Source organism: Amphiura filiformis, chromosome 16 (genome assembly GCF_039555335.1).
Source record: "Amphiura filiformis chromosome 16, Afil_fr2py, whole genome shotgun sequence".
Classification (NCBI taxonomy): domain Eukaryota; kingdom Metazoa; phylum Echinodermata; class Ophiuroidea; order Amphilepidida; family Amphiuridae; genus Amphiura; species Amphiura filiformis.
This window is the reverse complement of record NC_092643.1, coordinates 551,004-575,022: the sequence shown is the minus strand read 5'-3', so window position 1 is coordinate 575,022 and position 24,019 is coordinate 551,004. Positions and strand designations below refer to the sequence as shown.

Sequence of the window (24,019 nt, the reverse complement as noted above, 5' to 3'; positions counted from 1 at the left end):
CAAAGTGGTGCCACTTGCACCCATACATTGACATTAGCCAATGTCTATGGGCTTTTATATATTTTGAGGTCAAAGGTCATTAAGGCGTCAAAACACGGCTGTGTTCGTGGTCTTAGACCACAGCTAAGTCTAGTTTATATTTATGATGGCGGGATCAGCAAAGTTTGTTGCGATAAAAATGTCATATGACCACCCTGTGCTTGGCTATATTAAAGAATACATTTTGCAGGTACTTCATCTTGTAGAAAAAGTAGTTTGGCGGTAACTCTTCTCTGAGCTAGTTTAACATGTTGAATGAACTGTTCTATGGGTGTGATTTAACTTTCACTATAATATTATCAAGGATTACTCAATGTTAAAACAGTCAAGTAAGGCAATGTTTTCTAACATGTATTTAATTATGTACATGTATACTTTATATATTTTCATATTGGATTAATATACTATTTTATATCCAAATTAACCTTTCAGGAATTTCTCTCCTAGGATTCCAGGAAGCAATCTCTTGGAAGAACAGTATTCATGCACAGTTATCGTAAAGATTCAGCCCACTATTCACTAATATAATTATTCATTTGTTTAGTTATGACATGATCAGCTCCTGATTCATGATCAATTCAGCTCCCAGGTAGATTGTTCACTGGGGCGGTACTAGATTCCAGGTAGATTGTTCACTGGGACGGTATATCCAATAATATATTCATTATGACATGATCAGTTCCCAGGTAGGTTGTTCACTGGGTTGAGGTAACTTAGGTTCATCTAGGTCCTGATTCATGATCAATTCAGCTCCCAGGTAGATTGTTCACTGGGAGGTACTAGATTCCAGGTAGATTGTTCACTGGGGCGGTATATCCAATAATATAGTTTTTTTGTTATGACTTAATCAGCTCCCAGGTAGATAGTTCACTGGGAGGTATCTTAGGTAGGTTCATCTAGGTCCTGGTAATAATACTAACTATATTTTCAAAGTATTGTGGAAGCTGTTTTCTTAATGTGCATGCTAATTTATTGTAACATATGATATTTGATGCAAATAAATATATGAATGTCTGTCTGAATGCCTGACAGATACGCAATTGGTGTTTGTGGTCGAATTATTTCTGTCTGGGGGTAATGTGTTAATTCCATTAGAAATTCATACTCCCTCTGTGGATTTTAAATGGAATAGCCCAATGTGTAATTTGCATCAAATATGTCCCAATTTTAAAGCCAATGAATTGATTAAGTATTATTGATGTATAAGTTTTTGGTTTGTCCCTACATCTTCATCCCTCCCCTCTTCCATTCACTAATTTCAGATTTTGGACAAACCCAAACATTTCACACCTACCACTTCACTCAAGATACTGTTCAGCACACTGTTAAAATACTGTTTAAAAGTTTAAACAACACTGTTTAATGGAAGAACTGAACAACAGTTTAAATAAACCAGTTTGTTTCAAATTCTCAAACAACCTGTTTATACAACTGGTTGTGCAGTTCACCCATTAAACAGGATTGTTTAAACTTTAAACAACATTTTAATAGTGCAACATCACTGCAACACAACAAGTGCATGTATAAATACACTTTTCTATGTACAGTTTGGTAGGGATTGGCAAATCAATACAACTTACTGTCATCCCCATATAAATCAGAGCCATCTGCTTCTTCATCTACATGCAAATTATTATCATGATAATAGAATATCAAAATTAGGCAATAGAAACAAATTTTTTCAATCTTTCGATCGACCATCGATGCTTGTTCAATCTGTGCTATTCATGAATCAATTAATTTACTATTGTTAATTGCGATGACATAGTAATTTTTGCCTTTAGTGATATTGCCCGATAGAAATTTAGCATCAATTCTGATTAATTAGTTGATAGTTCATTAATAACAAGCATTGAAGCAGCATCGACGGTCGATCCAAAGATTTAAAAAAATGTTTCTGGTGCCTTATCATCAATCTTGAACAGAATTATAGGCTTGAACTGAATACCACTATTATGCAAAGAGGAAACTTTAGAATAGAAAACCACCCAAAATCCCACTATGAATTTGACTAAAACTTATAAAACTTCACTCATGATCTCTTGATTACTCCTGATCCATTCCTTCTGCTTATTCCATTCCTTATCATAATCCTGACCCTTATCATATCCCAAAAATCTTCCCCCAAACTCTCAAGAGTGGCAACCATTATTCTAAAGTCTATCCTCCTTCCAAATCAAAAGGAGGATATGGTATATTTGATGGCTTGGAGCACAAAAAGGACAAGAACATGGGCTGCTTGAAAAAGGTTAACCTCATGAGAACTACCTGCCGATTGGCCAAAACGAATATCATGTCCAATTTTGAACCAATCAAGGAGGGTATTAATAAGATCATCAACAAATGCGAGTTTGACCATAAATAGTTTAAAGCCTAGTCATAATTGGCAATTGAAATGAGCATTTCAAGTCATCAACCAATCAGAAATGCTGTTTAATGGCCAGGGGGATAAACTAAAGCAGTTAACTCTTTTTTGTCTCTAGACAACCTATGCAGTTAGCATTTTGTGCTCCAAAATGTTGTACTAGTCAAACTAGATCTATGAAGTAAACAGAACATTTTATCAAAAAACTGGATACCACAAAAGTGCAAATTGTGCATTTTCACATTGTTTCAGATTCAAAATGGAACCACAGTTAAAAACAAAATCTACAAGATAGTAGTAACCACAAACATACTTCTAGACACTATTCACATACAATTGGAGCACAAAACAGAAATGGTAAACATACTATATCCTAAACAATGGGCCATTCCAGTTTAAATCCATCCACCCCTATATGGAAGACATGATCATAATCGCCCACATAGAGAGTATAGGTTTCAAAAGGAGTCAATCATTAACACTTTGTGTGTGAAACATTAACATCATATCTTCCATATTATGGGGTGTATGAATTTCAACTAGGATAGCCCAATACTCATTTCACAACTAGAATAAAATAAACTAAGAAATATTTAAAAAAAAGTGCAGGGTAATTAATATGAAAGGAAAAAGTAGGTTCTGGTTTTGCTGAAATGTCACAAAGATGCAAATGAGATTCAAATGATATGCAAATGAGATTCAAATGATATGCAAATGAGGTTCAAATGATATGCAAATGAGATTCAAATGATATGCAAATGAGATTTGATACACAACTGCAGTAATTGATAACTGGCATGTCAGAACTAGACAGATACAAATGGCAGTACCTCATTTGCATAGTTGTGACATTTTACCAAAACCGTAAACCCCGAAAAGTGAACGAAACATGTTAGCATAAAGTTAGACACTCACAAAATTTGGAAGTATGGCCGACATCTGCATCAAGAGGTTCTAAGAAAACATCATCATCCAGATGGTATCCGTACACTGGAGGTCCCATGAATTGCATTTATATATCAAATAGGGGTTGGATTAGATTTCAATTGGTAATAATAAATCGCTTTTTGTTTGTATCATAAATGGAAAGAATAGACAATAATCATTTTTTTAAATTAAAGCTATTTTTAGATTAGATATGATTGGATCTGTTGGATTCACCACTACCTACTTTTTAAGATATGATTTTCTAATTTTACAAATACATGCCTAATTTTACATAATCACTACAAAACAATTAAAAATATACTATTTAATCTTCTGTGCACAAGGTCAGCTTTCCAGCATTAAAACTATTGTATAAACCTCATCAAATTTGCTACATTTTAACAGTGTTTCATTTAAATAAAACAAATGATATTCTTTCCCAAATTCTTGTATTTTGCACAAACACCTTCACCAAATTTATCAAATAGAAGTTAATTTCTGGAAATTATTACAATGGTTAAAATAACTAGCCCCAGTCTCATCTGAACTTTCGACCCTCATTCCCCTTTTATGAAATAAAAACACCTTCCCAAATATCTAACATAAATGTTAAGTTCTAGGAAATACTTACGATGGTTAAAATAACTAGCACCAGGCCCATCTGAACTTTCAACCCTCATGCCCCGTTTATGAAATAATGATGGTCCTTTAATGGAGTAATAGGAGGCATACAAAAATGGACAAAAGGAGGTTTGTTAGTTGGTTAGTATGTTAAAAACATGGCACAGCAAAGAGTGACATTCTAAGTGAGATTTAGAGAACACAAAAATATTCACAAATTTCTGATTTTGATCAAGAACGTTATCGTAGCAGAGAGAGTTCTTGCGGTAACACATGTATAACTGCTAGGTCAGGAATCATGTCGAATTGGATTGGGGGGGGGGTGCAGTGGGCGATACACTCACCCCCGCCCCCACACCCGTAAACGGTCTGCCCTGTCTGCAAAAAATAGCAAAATCTGGCCAAGAATGTCTTAAATTTGATAAATATACCCCAAATCATGACCTTTTAGTGATTTTGTTAAAAAATTGAATCCAAAAATAAATTGCAAAGGGGGTAAAGGTCTACTTTTGGCCAGAATGAAGATTTCTCTTGAAAAGATCTGCATTTGGATAAGCCGCACATCCACAATAAAATTCTGGCTATGGCCTGGTGAGAAGTTACTGGAATCTCCAGCATTGTGGAATTCTTGCCAAAAAAGGGGTAAAAATGATTGATTTGGTCACAAATATCATGAAATCCCATCAAGATGTTTATCTACCGGGAGGTAAAGATAAAATTATAAAAGTTAGTAGTGCTTTCCTAAAAGTAAAAAACACAGGGTAAATTAAACATACAGAAAAGATGATAACAAGTAACATTAAACAAGAAGTTTTGAGTTAGTAGTGCTTTTTAAAATAAAGAGTTAACATAAAACAAGAATAAAGACATAAACACATGGCCCATGCACTCACGAGTCTTAGACTTGAGCTCCACTAGCTTGCCATCCGGAGTCATCTCTCTCCCTGTACCTGTTCAGTAGTAAGTTTATTATTATACAATTCATTACGAAATCCCCTTTTGATATCATATGGTAGTTTCACTAAAAATCAAAATCACAAGCCTACTATTAGTATGTATTATAATCCTGATCTATTGATGTTCTTATAATGCAGTGAAGTGGCGTGCATATGAAGGGGGGGACAGGGAGTACAGCCCCCCCACTTTTGTTGGTCATTCGGGGGAAATCAGTCATTCCTTACACTCCTAATCAGACTCCATTCTGGAGAACTGAACAACACTGGCCCCCCCCACTTTCAATGTGCTGTGCACGCCACTGATGCAGAGTTGTATTAAATGAGTTGAGTCAATGTATGGTCGAGTCAAGTCAAATATGACTTGAGTCACTGTACAATCTCTCTGGACAAATTTCAAGATCGGAGTTGAGTCATTTCATTTCCCTGGGCCTCAAGGAAGAACAGATGATTAATTGTGTTTTCAACTGATTGAGTGTCCCAGGTTAAAGAAGAAATAAAACAAACAAACAAACAATTTCTGAAAAGGTCATGACTTGTTACAAGTCTGTTATAATGATAACATAATGGTCAAATGTAAATATCTTTGCAAATATTTTACTTTAAAAAAAGGAAACTTGTATATGATCTGCATCTGTCACATTCTTGACATTTTCAACACATTGTATCTAAGAAACAACCAAAATACAGCCATTTGTTTGACGACAGAACGCAATATACTGTCCATTTTGTTGGTCAAACATATTCGGAGTCGAACATCAAGGTTTGAAGCTATTTGAAAATGCACACAAAACTCATGCATAGCAGCACACAGGTTGACTTACGAGGATCACGAATGATGTATGATGGTCTCCTTATGTAAACTGGCTGTGGATTGGCTACATGTGCCCATCCTAATGAGGCAAACACCAATCAGGATACATGTTTTATACAAATCAAGTAATATCAAATAGTAATATGGACTGACCATTTCCCACCCACAGTAAGACAAATACCAATTTAATAAGTTAAATATAGCCTAAATATCACTGGAGGGTTAGCTATACATGTAGACTTGGGCTCAGTTCATGTAGCCCTATGAAGCTTACAGCTATATTTGCAATTAGGACCCATCTAATCAGGTCTTGATTTCATACTACTTCAGATTTTTCAACCCAAGATCATTTAAGCCTTACACAATCCTGAAAACTATTCAGTTTTTTGGTCATAAGCCTTTGCGGGTAGAAATGATATGACATCATTTGACGTCATGCCGCTGTGCACATTGCTTAGTGAACATCATTACTGTGCATCTGAAAGCCGTAAAGTGGGCAATAACAATGTGCACATCAACATGACGACATCAGGTATCTAACTGCAAAGGCTTATGGAATTTACCGGAACAAGGTGAATTCCATTCATGGTGGGTGGAGACATTTTGATTAATGTGGAATGGAACAAGTTCATTTACAATGTCATTGGGTGTATTTGGGTCCACGATATGGTTGCCTTGCATGTCAGGCACCTAACAATCAGAATTTACTTTCCTACGAAGTGTGGCACTTCCATTGCTAAAGCGGGGTAGATATTGTGAGCATTATACTCTGATCAGCTTGTAATAGGCGGGTTCATAACATCGTGGATTGATACAGAATGGCGTACATACTGCTAAGCGCAGCAACTACGCGAACTGCGCTTTGCATGAATGACGCGTGCTTTTGTAAATTTACGCGTGCGTAAGTTGGAACTTTATTGACTCGCGCAGTAACAAAAACCGAATAATTCCAGCTTATTAAGAGCTGATCATAGTATAGTATGCTGCTCTCCAAAACATATGTCAGACTAGAGAAAGATACTCCTAAACCTCTAAAGAATGAACTCAATTTTACTTTCCACTAACCTATCTTCAGATCTATTATTTTGATCATCAGTTACATTTAAATAAATATACACCCTTTAGTTCCTCTCACGTGCAGTCAGGATAAAATGAATATGATTCCACCTTACAAAAAAAGGTATCAATCATCAATGAATCACACTCTAATGCTATTATGTCCCATTGAAGAAAAAATCCTTTAAAAGACACAAGCACAAAAAATGGAAGATGTTTCAAATTCTTGAAGTAAAAAAAAAAAGAAAGATCTTTAAAAAAACATTAAAAGAGCAAATAACAAGAGTATGTTGCAAGAAAAGATTTAAGGGACACTTACTGGCTATGTCACCATATAGAGATGAAGTAGGAGCAAAAGGAGCTGAGTAAAGAAAGAAATATTGAACGTTGAAGCAGAGAAATGAAATCAGAAAGGCAGGCAGGCACACACACAGCAACAACACAATAGAAATATAATTATGGAAGCAAAATCAAAGTCAAGAAAAACTTGCATACTTAAATAGACAGAAAGACAGGCAAACACCCCATACACCCCCCCCCCCCCTAGTTTTTCAAGGCATAGGAAGAGGTCAGAGCAGGACAAATACTAATAGACTAGTAAGTAAACTGGCCTCAAAAAGAAACTTATAATTTTTCACAACCTACTACATGTATATACTGGGTGTTCAGTGAAGGTTGGTGTTTTGGAGGATTGGGAAATCTATATGTGCAAATCAAGACTGGAAAAGTGTATGTCTCCTGTTATTCTTTGGTAATTACCATGACACAGTGCCTAAAATATTAAGTTCCATATCAACCTAGAAATAATGGTTGTACTAAACTCTCCTCAAAAAGAAACTTATAATTTTTCACAAGGTCATATCTTAAAATACTCTCCATAAAAATGAATAAAAATTGCACACAGGATTACTTCAATACTCTACTCTAAACACATGTCAGTAACCAAGCAGTTATCCAACTGACACAACAGCAAATTACACTGACATGGAACACCTTCCTGGACCAAAATTCACAGATTTCTTTTGTTGGGTTCCAATTATTAGCCTGTACATGAACAAAAATTACACAGGATAACTTCAATACTCTACTCTAAACACATGTCAGTAACCAAGCAGTTGTCCAACTGACCCAACAGTAAAATGCACTGACACGGAACAGCTTCCGGGACCACATTCACAGGCGAATAATTGGAACCCAACAAAGGAAATCTGTTGGGATGTGAATTTTGGTCCAGATAGGTGTTCCATGTCAGTGCATTTTGCTGTTGTGTCAGTTGGACAACTGCTTGGTTACTGACATGAGTTTAGAGTAGAGTATTGAAGTAATCCTGTGTGCAATTTTTGTTCATTTTATGGAGAGGATTTTAAGATATGACCTTGTGAAAAATTATAAGTTTCTTTTTTTGAGGAGAGTTTAGTACAACCATTATTTCTAGGTTGATATGGAACTTAATATTTTAGGCACTGTGTCATGGTAATTACCAAAGAATAACAGGAGACATACACTTTTCCAGTCTTGATTTGCACATATAGATTTCCCAATCCTCCAAAACACCAACCTTCACTGAACACCCAGTATATACATGTAGTAGGTCATTATGGAATCTTAAAAGGTCCCTACTTGGTGACTAAATAAAATCATGAATGTGAGACCAGAACAAAGTGCCTGATTATGCTATGTCTACCCAAGGTAAATAAAGTGATAGTTTGAAAACGGGCAAAAATTGTTATCATGCCTAGGTTAAAATGTAAGAATACTGCATCCATTATAGAACAAATCTGTAAACCAAGTCTACATTCACACAGACACATATTACATACATGTTGTGTGTAGATATTGTTAGGTAATCTAATGGATTTACCTGTATCGGATATCACTACTTGTATACAGATCCAATTCAAATATGGATTAAATTGATCAAACAATTAACATTTAACTAAAATCTTCCATTTCATCCTAATATTGAATGATTTCGTAATATGTATATATTATGCATATTACATGCACACATCACACATAGTATCTCAGCATAGTCCTATAAATCTCTGTCATGCTTCAAACTAACTTTTCTCTTTGGTGGAACTCAAACATTCCATTTTAACCTAATATCAGAAGACTTTGTGATGCCTATTACATGCACACAGCACACCTTTTTTATCAATGTTATCTCTGCCGTACTTCCAACAAACTTTTCTGTCGTAACTCAAATCTATGGCCATCTAATATTAATGGCTTTGTGGTGTGATATATACCTATATTACATGCACACAGCACACCCATAATAATTGGCGTAATCTCTACCGTACTTCCAACAAACTATTCTGTCTTAACTCAAATCTATTTCAACCTAATATTAATGGCTTTGTGATGTGATGCATGTATATACCCCTATTCCATGCACACAGTACACCCATTATATCAGCGTTATCTCTGCTGTACTTCTGCTGTATCTCTGCTGTAACTCAAATCTATTTCAACCAAATATTAATGGCTTTCTGATGTGATATATACCCCTATTACATGCACACAGCACACCCATTCATTTACTCACTGCACTGAGAAAATGATGAATCGGACGACTCTTGTTGCGCCCATGGACCTTACCAAGATAAAAACAATCCATAAGAAATACATTTATTATCCAGTCAACAGATCATTTTATTTTATTATATAAGTTACAAGTTTGTATTTTACAATTATTTTTCAAATATTATGTTCAGCTGTGGGATTTTGAAAGGCCATTCAAGGCCAATCAGGCCCAAATCAAAAATTTTGAACATTTCTATCATTACTAATTTGCTAAGTACCTACACTTACTGATGTTGAATCCCCAGGTCTCTTGAATATTTGGTTGTAAAGTTACGAACCTTTCATATGTCAATTTTCTTATGTTTTTTATTGTTTTTTCTCCCCTCACTTTTTGCCTATCAGTTTCATTATTGCAGACTTTAGCCTGCTTGGATCAGATCTGGTCATATAATGCATTAAAGCTACATAATATGCATGACCAGAGGTGGTTGAACTCGGAAACTATGCAAAATGATGTTCATTGATCATCCAATTAACATTTACCAAAGGATTAATTACATCAAATATTCATTGCTCCATTCTAGGAGAAGTAAGATAAACAATTTTATATCAAATATCTCTCTATGTCCTTTAAAATTGAGTAGTAGATAATATCAGTCAGTTAGACTTACTCTCAAAAGGCCGTGGCGACAGACTGCCGCTACTCTGCTTCTGAGTCAATTTGCTTCGTGGAACTTGAGGAATGGAAACAGTTGATAAAAAAATGTCGTCATTATATTGAGCAACATATGAAATATATGTCACAATTAGTGTGTGTTAACATTGAAAATCACTCCAGAAACAATTAACCAGGTATACTACATCTTTAGTTTTGTTAACAACAAATTTTATACTAGAAAAAATGAGCAACAGAGGTATACTAAGACATAGATTTTTTATTAACAATAACAACACATTTCACTCTACAAGAAGAAATTTCACTCTAGAAATGCATTATTAGGCTGGTATGTAACCAAATAATGTTATCCACCATGGGTGTAGTAAGCATTGTTATATATAAAGAACTCTGGCACCATATTATTTAATAAATTGCATTGCTTCCCGATAATAATAAAGTATTACCTCTAACAAGGAAACCATATCTTCGCACAAATTAAATAAATAGTAATTTATTGTCTCCAAGTAGTAAACTATATCATTGCAGCTTATAAATCATACTCTATATTATTTTATATCCATCACGATATACATATATAATTATTATATATCATTCCATTTGCAAACTTGACAAGGCAACTCATAATGTCAAGAGTTATCACAAATATACACATTACATTCCAAGACAATTTTAATACCCAGGAATTTCCAGCTCATTATTGTGAAAAGCAGAATACCATTATATCTTTGATTGTGGCCCAAACTTTGCTATAAAATATAGGCCTACACCTAAATACAGGACATCAAAAGCAAATCAATATTAAACAGTATCTATTTAACCCCATGACCTGCCGATCTAACATTGCCTCTGATTGGTCAATTACGTGATATCTTCACTTAAATCACCAATCAGAATGGATCTTTGCAAATAATTCACCCCATTTTTTTGGGATGGTGAAATTATTCTAACAATGTTGCTGATTAGTCCAATTGATAATGAAAACTTCTTTTTGACCAATAGGCAGGTAGTTCTCATAGGGTTAAAACTATAAAACTGCATTTAATACATCCACTTCTATAATTTGGCAAATTCTGATCATAAAAGTTAGTAAAGTTGTAGATGTAATTTGTAGCTGGTCAAAATAAGAGGAAATAAAGAAAGTTATTATGCTATGAGCTATTAGGGAAATTGGCACACTATAGGGAAGATATCAAGATGCTAAGGTATTATAGGTACATGCAATCAAGGCACAAAGTGTATCAAGTAGCATATACACGTTTCATTTTCCAACTAAATCATGCAACAACCTTGTACCACTGGAGTTGCCAAAAACTTTTCCCAAATCACACACATCAAACAATCAAGTCATTGAATTTTTCTCTTATCAATTGGCATCTATCGGGAGCCAATGTTGAAAAGTACCCAATTTTTCATTTAACCATTGGTGTCTGGGGCAGAAAACTATCGGAAGCCAATGTTGAAAAGCCACTCAATTTTTTTCTTAACCATTGGTTTCTATAGGATAGGAAATGGTTAAAATCTTCAAAAGTCACCCAATTGGGCTAACAAATTGAACGTCTGGCAACAATGTGTACCTCAAAATATGAACAGTACTTTGATGCCATCATACTTGGTGGTATTTACATTGTCAGCTTCAGTCATGCATGCTTGTTATGGTTTGTCTTAACCTTCAAATCCCACAGGGTGTGGCTATTCAAACCAACATGTATGTTTGTCCCATGCGTCCATCAACGTACATGCTGTCTATTATTCTACATACATGCCAACATGCTTCACATTGTCTGCCAATCACAACGTTTTGTCGTATGTGAAAAAACTACTAAATTTTAAGCAATAATTTTTATTTTACTCTGGGATTGTTTTGATCTCAAAGATTTTATTCATGAAATGAGATAATGGTAGATCTGTTGAAAAATACAGTTACCTTGTTCCTGGGGACATAATTTATCAAAAAACAATGTATATATTGATTGATTTATATGAAATTTCATGGAGCATTAGTTTTCATACTTTTCCGAGTTCAATACAGTTACCGCACAAATAAAAATGCACAAATATGTTCTTTTATGAAAGAAAAGTCCATGTACGAAAATTCGAACCGAGAATTTCTTTTTCGAGTTCAATACATCTACCACACAAATAAAAATGCATGAATATGTTCTTTTATGAATAGGTCTATGAAGAAAAACTCAAATCAAGAATTTAAAAGCAGTTCAAAATTGACAAAGCACAAAAACTTGCACTTGCAAAAAATACCACTTTTACAGTATTGGAATTGGATATACCAAAACATATCAATGTCAATTGTCTTGGTTACAACTTAACCATTTCAGTGCTGAAATACATTCTAGTAACTTTCTTTGACAAATAATAGCAGTATTGACACTATATTTGTTTGTAGCAATTTATGTTTGGCAGACAATGTCACGGTGCTTATTTCTAGTATACTTACAGGTGTTATATAAATAGCCATCATATGGAGTAATTGTCATCACATCTTCCTGCTTTTCTTCCTTTTCTTTTCTCCTTCCCTTGCTTGGAGGAAGAGTAAAGCAAACCTCTGGCTCATCATCAACCATCTCTATCTTAAGTTTGAGGCCTTCCAACGAGTTGCCTCGACTAAGAAGAGCAGTTACCTCAACATCTTCTACATCCACTGATGGTTCTCTACTTGATGAGCCACTTACATCCTTTGTTTGGTCTTTTGTTTCTGGTTCTGTTACTTCCTCCTTTTGTTCTTTATCTAATGTTGCTTTTTTTGCAATGGGAGGTGTACCTTTACTCAACAGAGCAATGGCATCCTCCTTATCGTCTTTTGTCTTGTTCTCAATTTTCTTTTGGTCTTTCATCTTGGTTTGTTCATCACCAGCTGACACCTCAATTTCTCCTCCCTTACTTAACAAAGCTAGCACATCATCTTCTTTCTGGACAGTTTCTTCATTGTTTTCTTTGTCTTTTTTACCTTCCTTGTCTCCTATAGTCACTTTGTTGTCTAAAGTACCATGGCTTAGTAGAGCAAGAACATCCTCTTCATCTGCTTTGCGATTCTTCTTAATCTCTTTGTCTTTATTCACTGACTTATCAGCAGCAGCATCAGATGTACCCTGGCTTAACATAGCAAGAACGTTATCTTCATCTGCTTTGAGATTCTTCTTTGTATCTTTGTTGTCTTCATTCACTGACTTCTCAACAGCAGCTTCAGTGGTACCCTGGCTTAGCATAGCAAGAACATCGTCTTCATCTTCTTTCTTCTTTTTTGCATCTTTGTTTTCATTCACTGACTTGTCAGCAACTTCTGATGCACCCTGGCTTAACATAGCAAGAACATCGTCTTCTTCCGATGCTTTGGGTATCTTCCGTTTTATCCACACATCTTCTGTCTTTGTTTCGCTAACATCTTTTTCTGTGGTTGCTGCCTTTCTTGTAGATATAATTTCTTTGTCATCTGCAAGAACAGAATCTTCTTTCTTGGGTACAGGTTCTTTCATCACTTGTGCGTCATCTTCAACTTCTTCCACTGATGCCCCCTACCAAGCATAGCAAGAACATTGTCTTCTTCCGATGCTTTGGGTGTCTTCCGTTTTATCCACACATCTTCTTTCTTTGTTTCGCTAACATCTTTTTCTGTGGTTGCTGCCTTTCTTGAAGATACAATTTCTTTGTCATCTGCAAGAACAGAATCTTCTTTCTTGGGTACAGGTTCTTTCATCACTTTTGCGTCATCTTCAACTTCTTCCACTGATGCTCCCCTACCAAGTAGGGCAAGAACATCATCTTCTTCTGTTAATTTTTTTCTGTCATCAATTTCTTTCTTCTCACCAATACTCTTGCCTGTCTCTTTAGATGCCACATCAGTTTCAGTTATCTCACTATCGACTATTTTGTTATCATCTTTCACTTCTTTTTCTTCCTCCTTTTCCATCTTACATTCAGGTTCCTCTGGTGTAGCTGAAATTCCTTGGCTCAACAATGCAAGAACATCATCCTCTTCGGCCAATTTCCGTTCCTTACCACCTCTTCTTCCGAGTAAATTCATAACATCCTTCTCATCCTCTCCTACTTTTACATCAGCCTCTGTAGCATCTTTCTTATTCTTAGAAGGTAATTTCATCACCATCACTTCTTCATCAAGGTCAACTGATGCCTGCCTACTCGGTAATTTAACCACCATTACCTCATCAGGTTCTTCATTTTTCTCCGATTCGCTGACCACACCCGTTCCTCTTCCAAGTAATGCCAAGACATCCTCATCTTCATCTTTCTTGGTTTTCTTTGAATCCTTCAAATCAACTGTAACAAAAGATGATTCCTCTTCGCTACTGAACACCCTCAATAATGGTTTCTTGGTCTTCTTGGCTTCCTCCTTAATGCCGCCATCTTTCTCAATAGATGATTTTGATTCAGTTATCTTTACTTTTGGTATTGATGCTACCACCTCAACATCTTCCATCTTCTCCTCACTCCCTCCTCTACCAAGCATTGCCATGATATCTTCATCTTGACTACTCTTTGTATCTTTGTTTGCCTTTCTCTTCACACGTGGAGAAACCAGTACAACAGTCACTGCTTCTTCATCATCATCATCCTTCGCTTCTTTCTTGGTTTCAACTTCATCATTCACTTTCCTATCAATATAAGCCTGCTTAACTTCACTATCGGTTTCGACAATGCTACTTTCTTTCTGCTTTTTGTCATCATCATCCTTCTCATCTTCTCTCTTGGTTTTGTTTGTAGTGTCATCTTTCTCTTTCCAATCCTCCTCCTCCTTCTTAACTTCTTCCTTGGCTTTATCAGTAGCTACATCTTTCTGTTTCTCATCATTGGGCATTCCAAGACTGGCATCTACGCCTTGACCCAGTAGAGCAAGTACATCTGCATCCTCATTGTTCTTTTTACTCATCTTAGAAGTCTTATCTCGTCTTCCAAGATACCTTAAGACATCATCCTCATCATCCATTGGTTTTTGTTTGATTTCATCTTTAATAACCTCATCAGGTGTTTCATCTGTGTCTTTCTTCTCGACCTGGGCTTCTTCTTCCTTCTTTTTGGAAGCAACTTTTTCGAGTCCTACAACATCTGGCTTTTTGTCTTTCTTAATTTCTTCCACTTCCTTTTCATTTTTGACTGAAGATTTCCTTTGAATTCCACCACTCAACAAAGCCATGATGTCGTCCTCCTCCTCCTTCTTCTTCTTACTTTGTCCGCTCCTTGAATCAGCTTTGTCGTCATTTTTCAATTCAACATTTTCATAATCATGGAAAACAAACTCCCTAGACTTACGCACTCGTTTTGGACTCATGATGCTCCTTCCAAACAATGACATGCCATCGTGCGTCATCTGTTTGATCAGGTGACTTTTGACATCCGTCTTTTCTCATCCCTGGATGTAGATATATCCTTTACATCTGCACTGTTACCTGATGCACCATCACTGACCTTTGACCTTCTTCCAAGAAGTTCAAGCATATTAGCTTCATCTTCATTATCAATTGCTTTCTGTTTCTTCATTTCCTTCTTTGATTTTGTTGCATCTTTCTTCGCGTCTATTTTTTCTTGCGATTTGATTCTAAATAAACCTCTAAGGCCTTTTGTCTTTGTTGTCTCTGGTTTAACATCTTTTTCATTTGCCGCTTTGTCCTCAATTTTGACTTTAGATTTTTTACTTTTACTTAATACAGCAGTTAAATTTATTTCATCATCATGTTCTTTTGATGTTTCAGTCAAATCTTTTAATCTTCCTGGTCGAATGAGTTCTTTCCTATCTTGTTTCCCGACGTCAGCATCTAAAACTGTAATAGCATCAGTTGGTGCAATACCTACTTTATCCATTAAGTCAATTTCTGGCTTCTCTAGTTTCGTCTCCGACATTTTCACACCACCTCCCAGCATTGCCATGATGTCATCTTCTTTCTCCACCCCACCCCCATTGTCCCCGTTCTGTGCCACATCCCCTCCTGTGCTACTCCCAACTTCTGCCAGACCTTCGTCACTTGCCGATGTTTCCGAGAAGGCGTCGCTACTCTGTCGCTTACCTTTCATGGTCCAGCGGTTCTTGTTTGCTTGCGAGTTGGCATTCTCCCCTTTGCCAAGATAAGTCAAGATGTCTTCTTCATCAACAGCCTCATCCTTTTTGACCTCTTTACCAGGCAACACCATCTCATCAGGAGCGATGGTGAACTTAGCCTCATCCTCTGCATTCTCACCCCCCTTCTGCAGCATCGCAAGAACGCTGGCGCTGCTGTTTTCCGCATCTTCCTCGGACAATGCAGAGAGATACCCCTCTGAATCCGAAGACTGTGAGCTTTGACTTGCAGCATCAGATGCAGTTCTGTTGCCATCTGCATCCGGAAGAGACAGTCCAAGTCCATCAGATTTTGCTTCTGTCCTTGATCCCTCTTTGGTATCTTTCTCTACTACTGATGCTGCTGCTGTTTCCACTTGGGCCTGGGGTCTGCCAAGAAGTTCAAGAATGTCATCATCTTTGGTGTCTTTCTTTACCACCGATGCTGCTGCTATGTCCACTTGGGCTTGTGGTCTACCAAGAAGTGAAAGAACATCTTCATCCTTGTTGCTTGTAACATTGGCTTCTTTCCGTAACCTTTTACTACTCTCCTCCTGAATAAGCACTGTTGGTTTGTCTGCTTGTGCTTTTAATTTGTCCACTTCAGACTTGTCAATACTTTGACTTTCCTGAGTTACAGCTTCATGTTCCTCTTTCTTGTCAATCAATTCCTTTTGATTTTGAGCAGCGTCGTCTGCTAAATCTTGTCTGTCAATTTTGGTTTCAGACTTACTACTTGGTTGCCTCATATCCTCATCTGTACTTAATTTCATGTCTTCTGATTTATCCTTCTTTGAGACTTCAACTTCCATTTTTGTTTCATCTTTATTTGGTGCTCTTCCGAGCAGTAGCAGGATATCATCATCAGCAGCTTTAGCGGCGGCCTCTTGTTTTTTAGTCATCTTGTCAGTCAGGCCTTAAAAGTGAACAAGCCAATATTAATCTACATAACACATGCACATCTTGAATTAACCTTTTTGATAAATCCCATAATTCCTTGCGGTTAGACCTGAGATGTCATCACATGACGTCACACCAACTGTGTTCCCTAAAGATGTGCGACATCAAATGAAGACATCTCGGGTCTACCCGGAAAGGTTTATGGGATTAAAACCAAAAAGGTCAATTAATCTAGATAAAGTGAAGAAAGGATAGGCTACTTGTCAGGGTCAGTTAAAGCCAATGAACTTCACTTAAAAGTCACTTTAAAAATAATCTGACATACCAAAATGTACAGTTCAGTGATAACTTACAATTTAAAACTCATAGATTTATTCTTCGTAGAATCAAATGTAAATGTTATCCCAAAATTCAAAAAGTTGATTTACTAAATTCATACGAAACATCATTCTTAATCCCCATGTAAAAAACAGCTGAAATGTGATTTTGATATTTCAAATCTCAATAAAAGATGATTAAAACCTGCATCATGTACACTTCCATAAACCTTACAAGAGTTTGTACTATGATATTGAGGACTCAGTGCAACACAGCCATATCTCCATATTTGGTGAAAATGAGATTCTGGTATCAACATTTTCAGACAAAAAAGGGGCTTTCTAGTAACAACAAAATGTATGCCCAATGTCGTACCAAAGGGGCAAGGGGGGAATTATCCTCTTTTGTATGAAGTCTTGCTCCCCCTCTTGTCCCCCTATGATATGCTGGCTACCCTGATATTTAAGATTTTTTGGCAATTTTTTGTACTTTTTAGCCCATTTTTGATAATTTTCTTCAAAGTTTTCCCCCTTGCCTTACCCCCATTCCCCCTCTGTTGGCCACGCTACTGGTACAATCAGACTAAAATGGGACACAAGGCCAAAATGGAGATGAAGCTGTGTTACACTGAGCTCTTTGATATACTCTACACATTTGAGCCCAATCTTAAGTAAATCAATCCATGAGCTACTGAACTGTACCCTTTGATATTAGTACACTATAGTCTGTTCAGTACAAGTTGGAACAAGACATGTACACCATGTCCAAAGTCATGTTCCACCTGTCTCTAAATGATCTCTAACAACTAAAGTATGTTCTACCATCAGTTGGCAACATGCCCCATTTGTGTAAGATCCATGCATTTTGGTCATGTAGGTCATATTCCATCTTATACTGAACAGCTTATATTGTTTCTACAAAGTGATCTTCTCAGATTTGTTTGCCATGCAAACTACTTTAACATGATCGTCTGCAAATTTCTAAAAGCTGCATGATTGCATTAAGACATGCATGATGGCGCTGATGAACAAAAATTGAGAGAAGAAAAGAAAAATACATTCCTTTTGGGTGAGCTGAAAGAGCAAGCACAAACTTAGGAATTGCTTCTATGATACATGGCCTTTTCAAGTTCCTGGTTTTAGTTTTGATCATATGTTTACCAAAACTGAAAACTTGAGAAGACCCATTGACAAATTATGTGTATGTTTTTGCTATACGTATAACTTGCACTACAATTTCTAATAATGGAATTGATTTCTATTCGATGGATGCTACTATGTGATGACCAATTGCATGTATGATTAACTATTCTTAAATGTACATATACAAGTCATGTTTGCTGAGGCCTTGTGAATTTATTATGGTGATTTAGTTTGTCATTAATGGTATACTTGTAACTATCCATATGAGTTTATTATGATTCCATTTTAACACAGCAACTTTAAATGTAACTTTTATCGAAAATGCGAAATATTACCTACTGCATGAAATCTACAAAGCAAATATAAGGACTTCCAAAAGCACTATGAATAACAATATAAAGTATTTGAAGTCCTTATTCCCTTATTAATTCCAAGAAATGAGCTATATTGTATTGTCACACATGAGAATCACAATACTGCATTTACCCCCGAAATTTTTTATTTTTAAAGGCTGTAAATGAATGATTCATAGCATAGCAAGCTAAAAAGGTATGCACATGTAGTGTCAAATTTAAAACCAACACCAACAAAAGCTTTTATATTTACTCATCATATAATATGTAAAGTAAAATACCAATTCAATTTTAGGTACCACAATACTAGTACTCATGCTTAATATGAGTAGCACTTAAGAACCTTTACATGGTCTTATCACAATTTAACCATAGTCAAAATCAAATATCTTAATATCATCATGCTCTCATGCCAGATCAATTTACCTGTTTTTAATTTTTCCTCAACATCAACTGTTTCCTCTTCTTTTTCTTCTTTTCCAGCCAGCCTTTCATTTTCTTGTGCAGTTTCAGTAGGTTTGGATATTTCCATAGGTTCTTCCAAGGATGTGTGACCTTTTGAAAGGGTCAAACATGGAAAGTGTTGCCAGACCATTTCTATATCCATGCATGTTATTGTTACGTGTTATTAATAAATGCTTACAAAATTATTTCCAAATTGCAAATACCCATTTTTTTTTATAAATAACATTAAGAGGCTCTCACAAAGTAAACATTAGTTTAGTATAACCTTTGTATACCTCTTAAGACATGAACCGACACCAACTGTAAACTGAAGCTACCTCTGACACTGAAATCAAGAAACAGCTGGTATGGGCCAGTCGAAGCCACAGCACAATAAAACAATACATAATATAATCTACTTCCAACCGGTTCCTGTCTACTAGGAATGGACAGTAGATTTGATTTGCAAATTGAAGGAAATATCATGCAGGGCCAGATTAAAGTTTGATTCTTTATAATAAGATAATGATACTATTAAAGATACATTGTAAATCATTTAATATCACAAATATTTACTGATGTGCATCAACTTGGTTCAGAACTGAGAACATCCCCAAACATCATTGTCTTTTCCATGAGGTCACATTACAACATTATACCCCCAATAGAACAGAAAGCTTATCCTATTACTAGCTACTCATGATAGACTATGGAAACACGAAGCTCGACTTGGAAATCTGATTCATCATAACACTGGTTGCGAAGTGCGCTAGAAGGTTATGCCAATACACTATCATCCTATACCAAACCATGGGGAAGGCACTCATATATATCATGGTAGACATCCTAGGCATCATGGACATTGATAGAAATGGCACGATTGGTTATGCCAATACACTATCATCCTAGACCAAACCATGGGGAAGGCACTCATATATATCATGGTAGCAAATCTAAACATCACTTATGGTCAATAATAGAAATGGCAAAATTCTTTTTTCCCTAAAATGCCAACTTTCTTTCTCATGATATAATTTTCACAAAATGGCTCAATGGTAAACATATAAAACCAATAATGAACAAGTCTGGTACATTCTGTCAGTTATGATTAAGTTACCTAAAACCCCAGTTTTATTTACGATTTAAAAAAGTCTTTATTCTATCATGACAAATTATCAAAAAACATATTAATCAATAATGAACAACTTTATGACATTGACAAAAATTAAAAAAGCAAAATGAAAAATGAAAGAAATTAAACAAACATCTTTTTCATACATATGTTACTGTTGAGAATCTATGCAAGACAATGCTCTTTAACCCCAATATGTCTGTATTAATCATAGGTTGAACTTTGAAAATGTGGGTACAAAAATCATCCTCAGCAACTTGAGGTCAAAATTTGAGCTATGGTTGTTAATCCAGGTTTATTGAACTATGCCATTGGTAGTGAGAATATTCTGTATTCTGGTTCACAGTGCTATTTATCACTCACTATCTGTCACTGAAAGTATGTAGTTAAAGAAATGGCAGTCACAGTCGTACATCTCTACTCATTAATATATAGATAGATATATACCTCTGTATGTTTGGTATCAGCCTGGCTATAACCTAAATGCCAACCATCTTGATTCGCATCCAACTTTACCGCCCATATGCCAGCTGACGGAATATACCAGACTTGCATGGCATTATCACGTGTTGGTGTGCAACACACTGGTACGTGTTAACTAAACAAACTTTGTGGACCGTGAATTCAATATAATCTAACAACCTAACCTTGGAATTTATGAGACAAACTTCAACTTTTTTTTCAAAATTGCTTTGTTAAGTTTTATTTATTCCATCCCTTCTCATAACAAACTGGACAAAATAAAAAAAATGAAAACAAAATAGAAAATAACTGATTAAAGAAAAACAATATTCCAAAACTTTTCAGAGAAATTTACTTATTTCTGCGTCAATTTCAAAATTAATTTTACCACTTTGAAACCAACAGTAATCTGTACCAGCATATTTCTATATAACCAATATCCTAACCAGCAAAAATATCTGAAATTCTATATACAAAACCTTTCTTCTCTACCATCACCATTCAATCACCATTGTCTTTTCAAACTGTTCAAAATATCAAAATCAAAATCCATTTGCAATATTTATTCCAAGGCTACCACTCAATCTTGATTACATTCCTAATTACCAACACTAATTAAAACACCTGTCTCAAATTCAAGTCAACATTTTTATCATCAAACATCATCAAAATACCATCATGTGGACTATGAATATACAGGTTAGCGTAAGAGGCCCTTGAGTCATGCATGCAAGCAAACCACACAGTTTAACTCACTTGTCAAGGACGGATTGGATGATCGTCTAACTTTACTAGCACTAGGTCCATTAACATCTTGTTCCGTTTCCCCATCAGCGATGCTAACATCCTCATCTTCTTCCTCCCGACTCTCCTCCTTGATGGCTTCAATCTGGTGGCATCTTCTCCTCCGCCGTGGCCATGTGTTACTTTCAAACTCTTGGTCTTTTAGTGATTCTTGAGTATTGAGAGAGATAAGCATAATGCCGCCGATTACTGCCAAGTCCGAATAGGAAATGGACACTGCTGGGTTGGTCATCTTCCAAGCAGCCACAGCAAATCATCATGCATAAGTCATCAACCCAACACTCAACGCAATCAAAGTCACCATGCAATGAACAATCGTCCTCTAATATCTACATGATTCATCTGTTAAGCCTAGCTTGCCTAGCTGCCCTACATCCAGAACAATATGGAACGCATGACTCCTCCCTAAACAATTAACGGGAGGCCTGGCGTAGAAAACATCATAGACTTCACTGCTCATTTGATTAGGCACGTCAATATATCACAAAAAGTCATGCAGTTAATGCACCACTGTGATCGAGTAAGTTAAACCGTCTGAAAGAGGCTTCCATGTCTTACAAAAAATTAGTAGTTGACAGTTAGTTCCAAACAAAACATGCCAGAAGATGGCTATAATTTATATTGCATATTACTTGCATGCTTCACACACCCAACCGATAGTGCCGTGGAAAGGGTAAGATCCTCGTAAAACACACTCAGCTATAAACAGAGTCTACTGAACGGACATACTTGCGTGTGTCAACAAATTCCTCTACTTTCATAACATTCTTATCATGCTGGCTTTTGGTGCTCATATCACTACTTGGGGTTGATGGAGAGAAAAGAGGAGAAAAGATGATGATGGTGGTGGTGGTGGTAAATGCTGATGATGATGGTGATGGTCAAGTGGTGATGCAACTATTTCATTCTTCAAAGAAGAAATGAAAAGCAGAACAAAGTAAAAGTATTCTCAACTATTATATTTACTGTAACTGAAGCACAAAAATTATCTATGGAAAGCTATCTAAACTTGTCTGATGGCAAATCCGCTAAAAACCCACTAATTGTTATGAATTCCTGTCATAAAAGCCTATCACAGAAAAAGCTATCTTATTTCAATTGCTTCATTTTCATCATTTAGTTTTGATGAGTCAAATTTTGTAATCACATGAGATTGAAATAATATCATCTATAAAAGAATCTATAGAAGAATCTGTAACTATAAAAATGTATTAATTAAAAAGAAATTTAACTTTTCTGTCATATACCTTGGGCAAAGAATGATTACTTTTCGGCCACGAGTGATGCGACAGAAAGAATAAACATGATTTACAGTTTTGAATAAACTTTCTTCATCTTCAGGATGTCAAATTACCAAGGCTTATATTAAGCAAGCACCCAAGCTTTTTTTACCCCATGGTTGCCCAGTTTTGGCTCCTGGTGTGTCCAATATTTGACACTACAAACTATAGGATCAAGAGCTTTCTTTGAGACCAGGAGCTCATTTTTAGCTCCTGGTCCAGGCATATACTTAATATAAGGCCTGCAAATTACCCCCCCCCAAATGATACCTAGGAGGGTTTGTAGAGGAAGGTACGATGCATCTAGAATCAAGCATGCTGTCATGTTAATCAAGCACCAAATCAAGCCAAACACTCACTCTCTTCCCCCTGGTCTTGTGGCACTTCCCCACCATTCTTACTTTTATGGTCATGATTTTTGGTTTGTAAATACTGTAGACGTCGCCTCATGCGTCGCATCTCAAACTGATCTTCCTCTGTAAGAAACACATCTTAGTTAGTACAAGTTTTCTTCTGTTTCTAGTTGACCATAAAAATAAATATACTTGTATGAAAAGAAATCCATGATATAGTTGTAACTCAAATGTAGATTCTGACGTCACTGGTACAGCCAAGATCAACATTGTTGGACTTACAGTTTGTAGAACATAGGCATCATACACTTGCTGTTGCTGGTCAAACACAGGGACTATAGTCCGTATACTTTCCTCAAGTCAGAAAAGTAAAATCAAATTGAGATTTTCTCAAACCTGTTAATTTTTGCAGGAATCTGGTATGCTGATAGAATTCCTTGCATCATTCCTTTCTGAAAATGTATACTTTTATATACTTCTCATCATTATATTTACAGGTACAATAAAAAGAAATCTAAATTACTGACTCAAGAAAGGTATACAAACTATAGGTATCACACACTGGTATTATCCATGGATTGACCATTTCCGTTATTCCTAAAAGCCTTCATTTGACAGGTGGTGAGTGCACAGTGATGATGCGCACACTAATGATGACATAGTCTCACTTTCGCTAAGACTTTCGAGAATCACCAAACTGGTATATTGATCTTTGTTAGGTAAATATACCAGTAGTACAGTACTAAGGTATACCTGACCAAAGATATACTTGTCCATGTTCATAAAT

The 24,019-nt window shown here is 36.0% G+C and overlaps 1 protein-coding gene across 7 annotated transcripts in view; it reads right to left on the bottom strand.

Moving 5' to 3' along the window:
• Positions 1-24,019, bottom strand: part of LOC140172814 (uncharacterized) — a 244,802-nt gene that overhangs the window by 27,608 nt on the left and 193,175 nt on the right. For 6 of the 7 annotated variants that reach the window (XM_072195943.1, XM_072195946.1, XM_072195947.1 and 3 more), the window contains 8 exons: positions 23,239-23,355; positions 21,552-21,749; positions 19,184-19,312; positions 9,976-10,038; positions 9,327-9,374; positions 7,095-7,136; positions 5,730-5,798; positions 4,846-4,902 (listed from right to left, as the gene is read on the bottom strand). In XM_072195943.1, coding sequence (XP_072052044.1) covers positions 4,846-4,902; positions 5,730-5,798; positions 7,095-7,136; positions 9,327-9,374; positions 9,976-10,038; positions 19,184-19,312; positions 21,552-21,749; positions 23,239-23,355 — 723 coding nt within the window. The remainder of the gene's footprint in view (positions 1-4,845; positions 4,903-5,729; positions 5,799-7,094; positions 7,137-9,326; positions 9,375-9,975; positions 10,039-19,183; positions 19,313-21,551; positions 21,750-23,238; positions 23,356-24,019) is intronic. The other variant, XM_072195945.1, reaches the window with a different exon arrangement.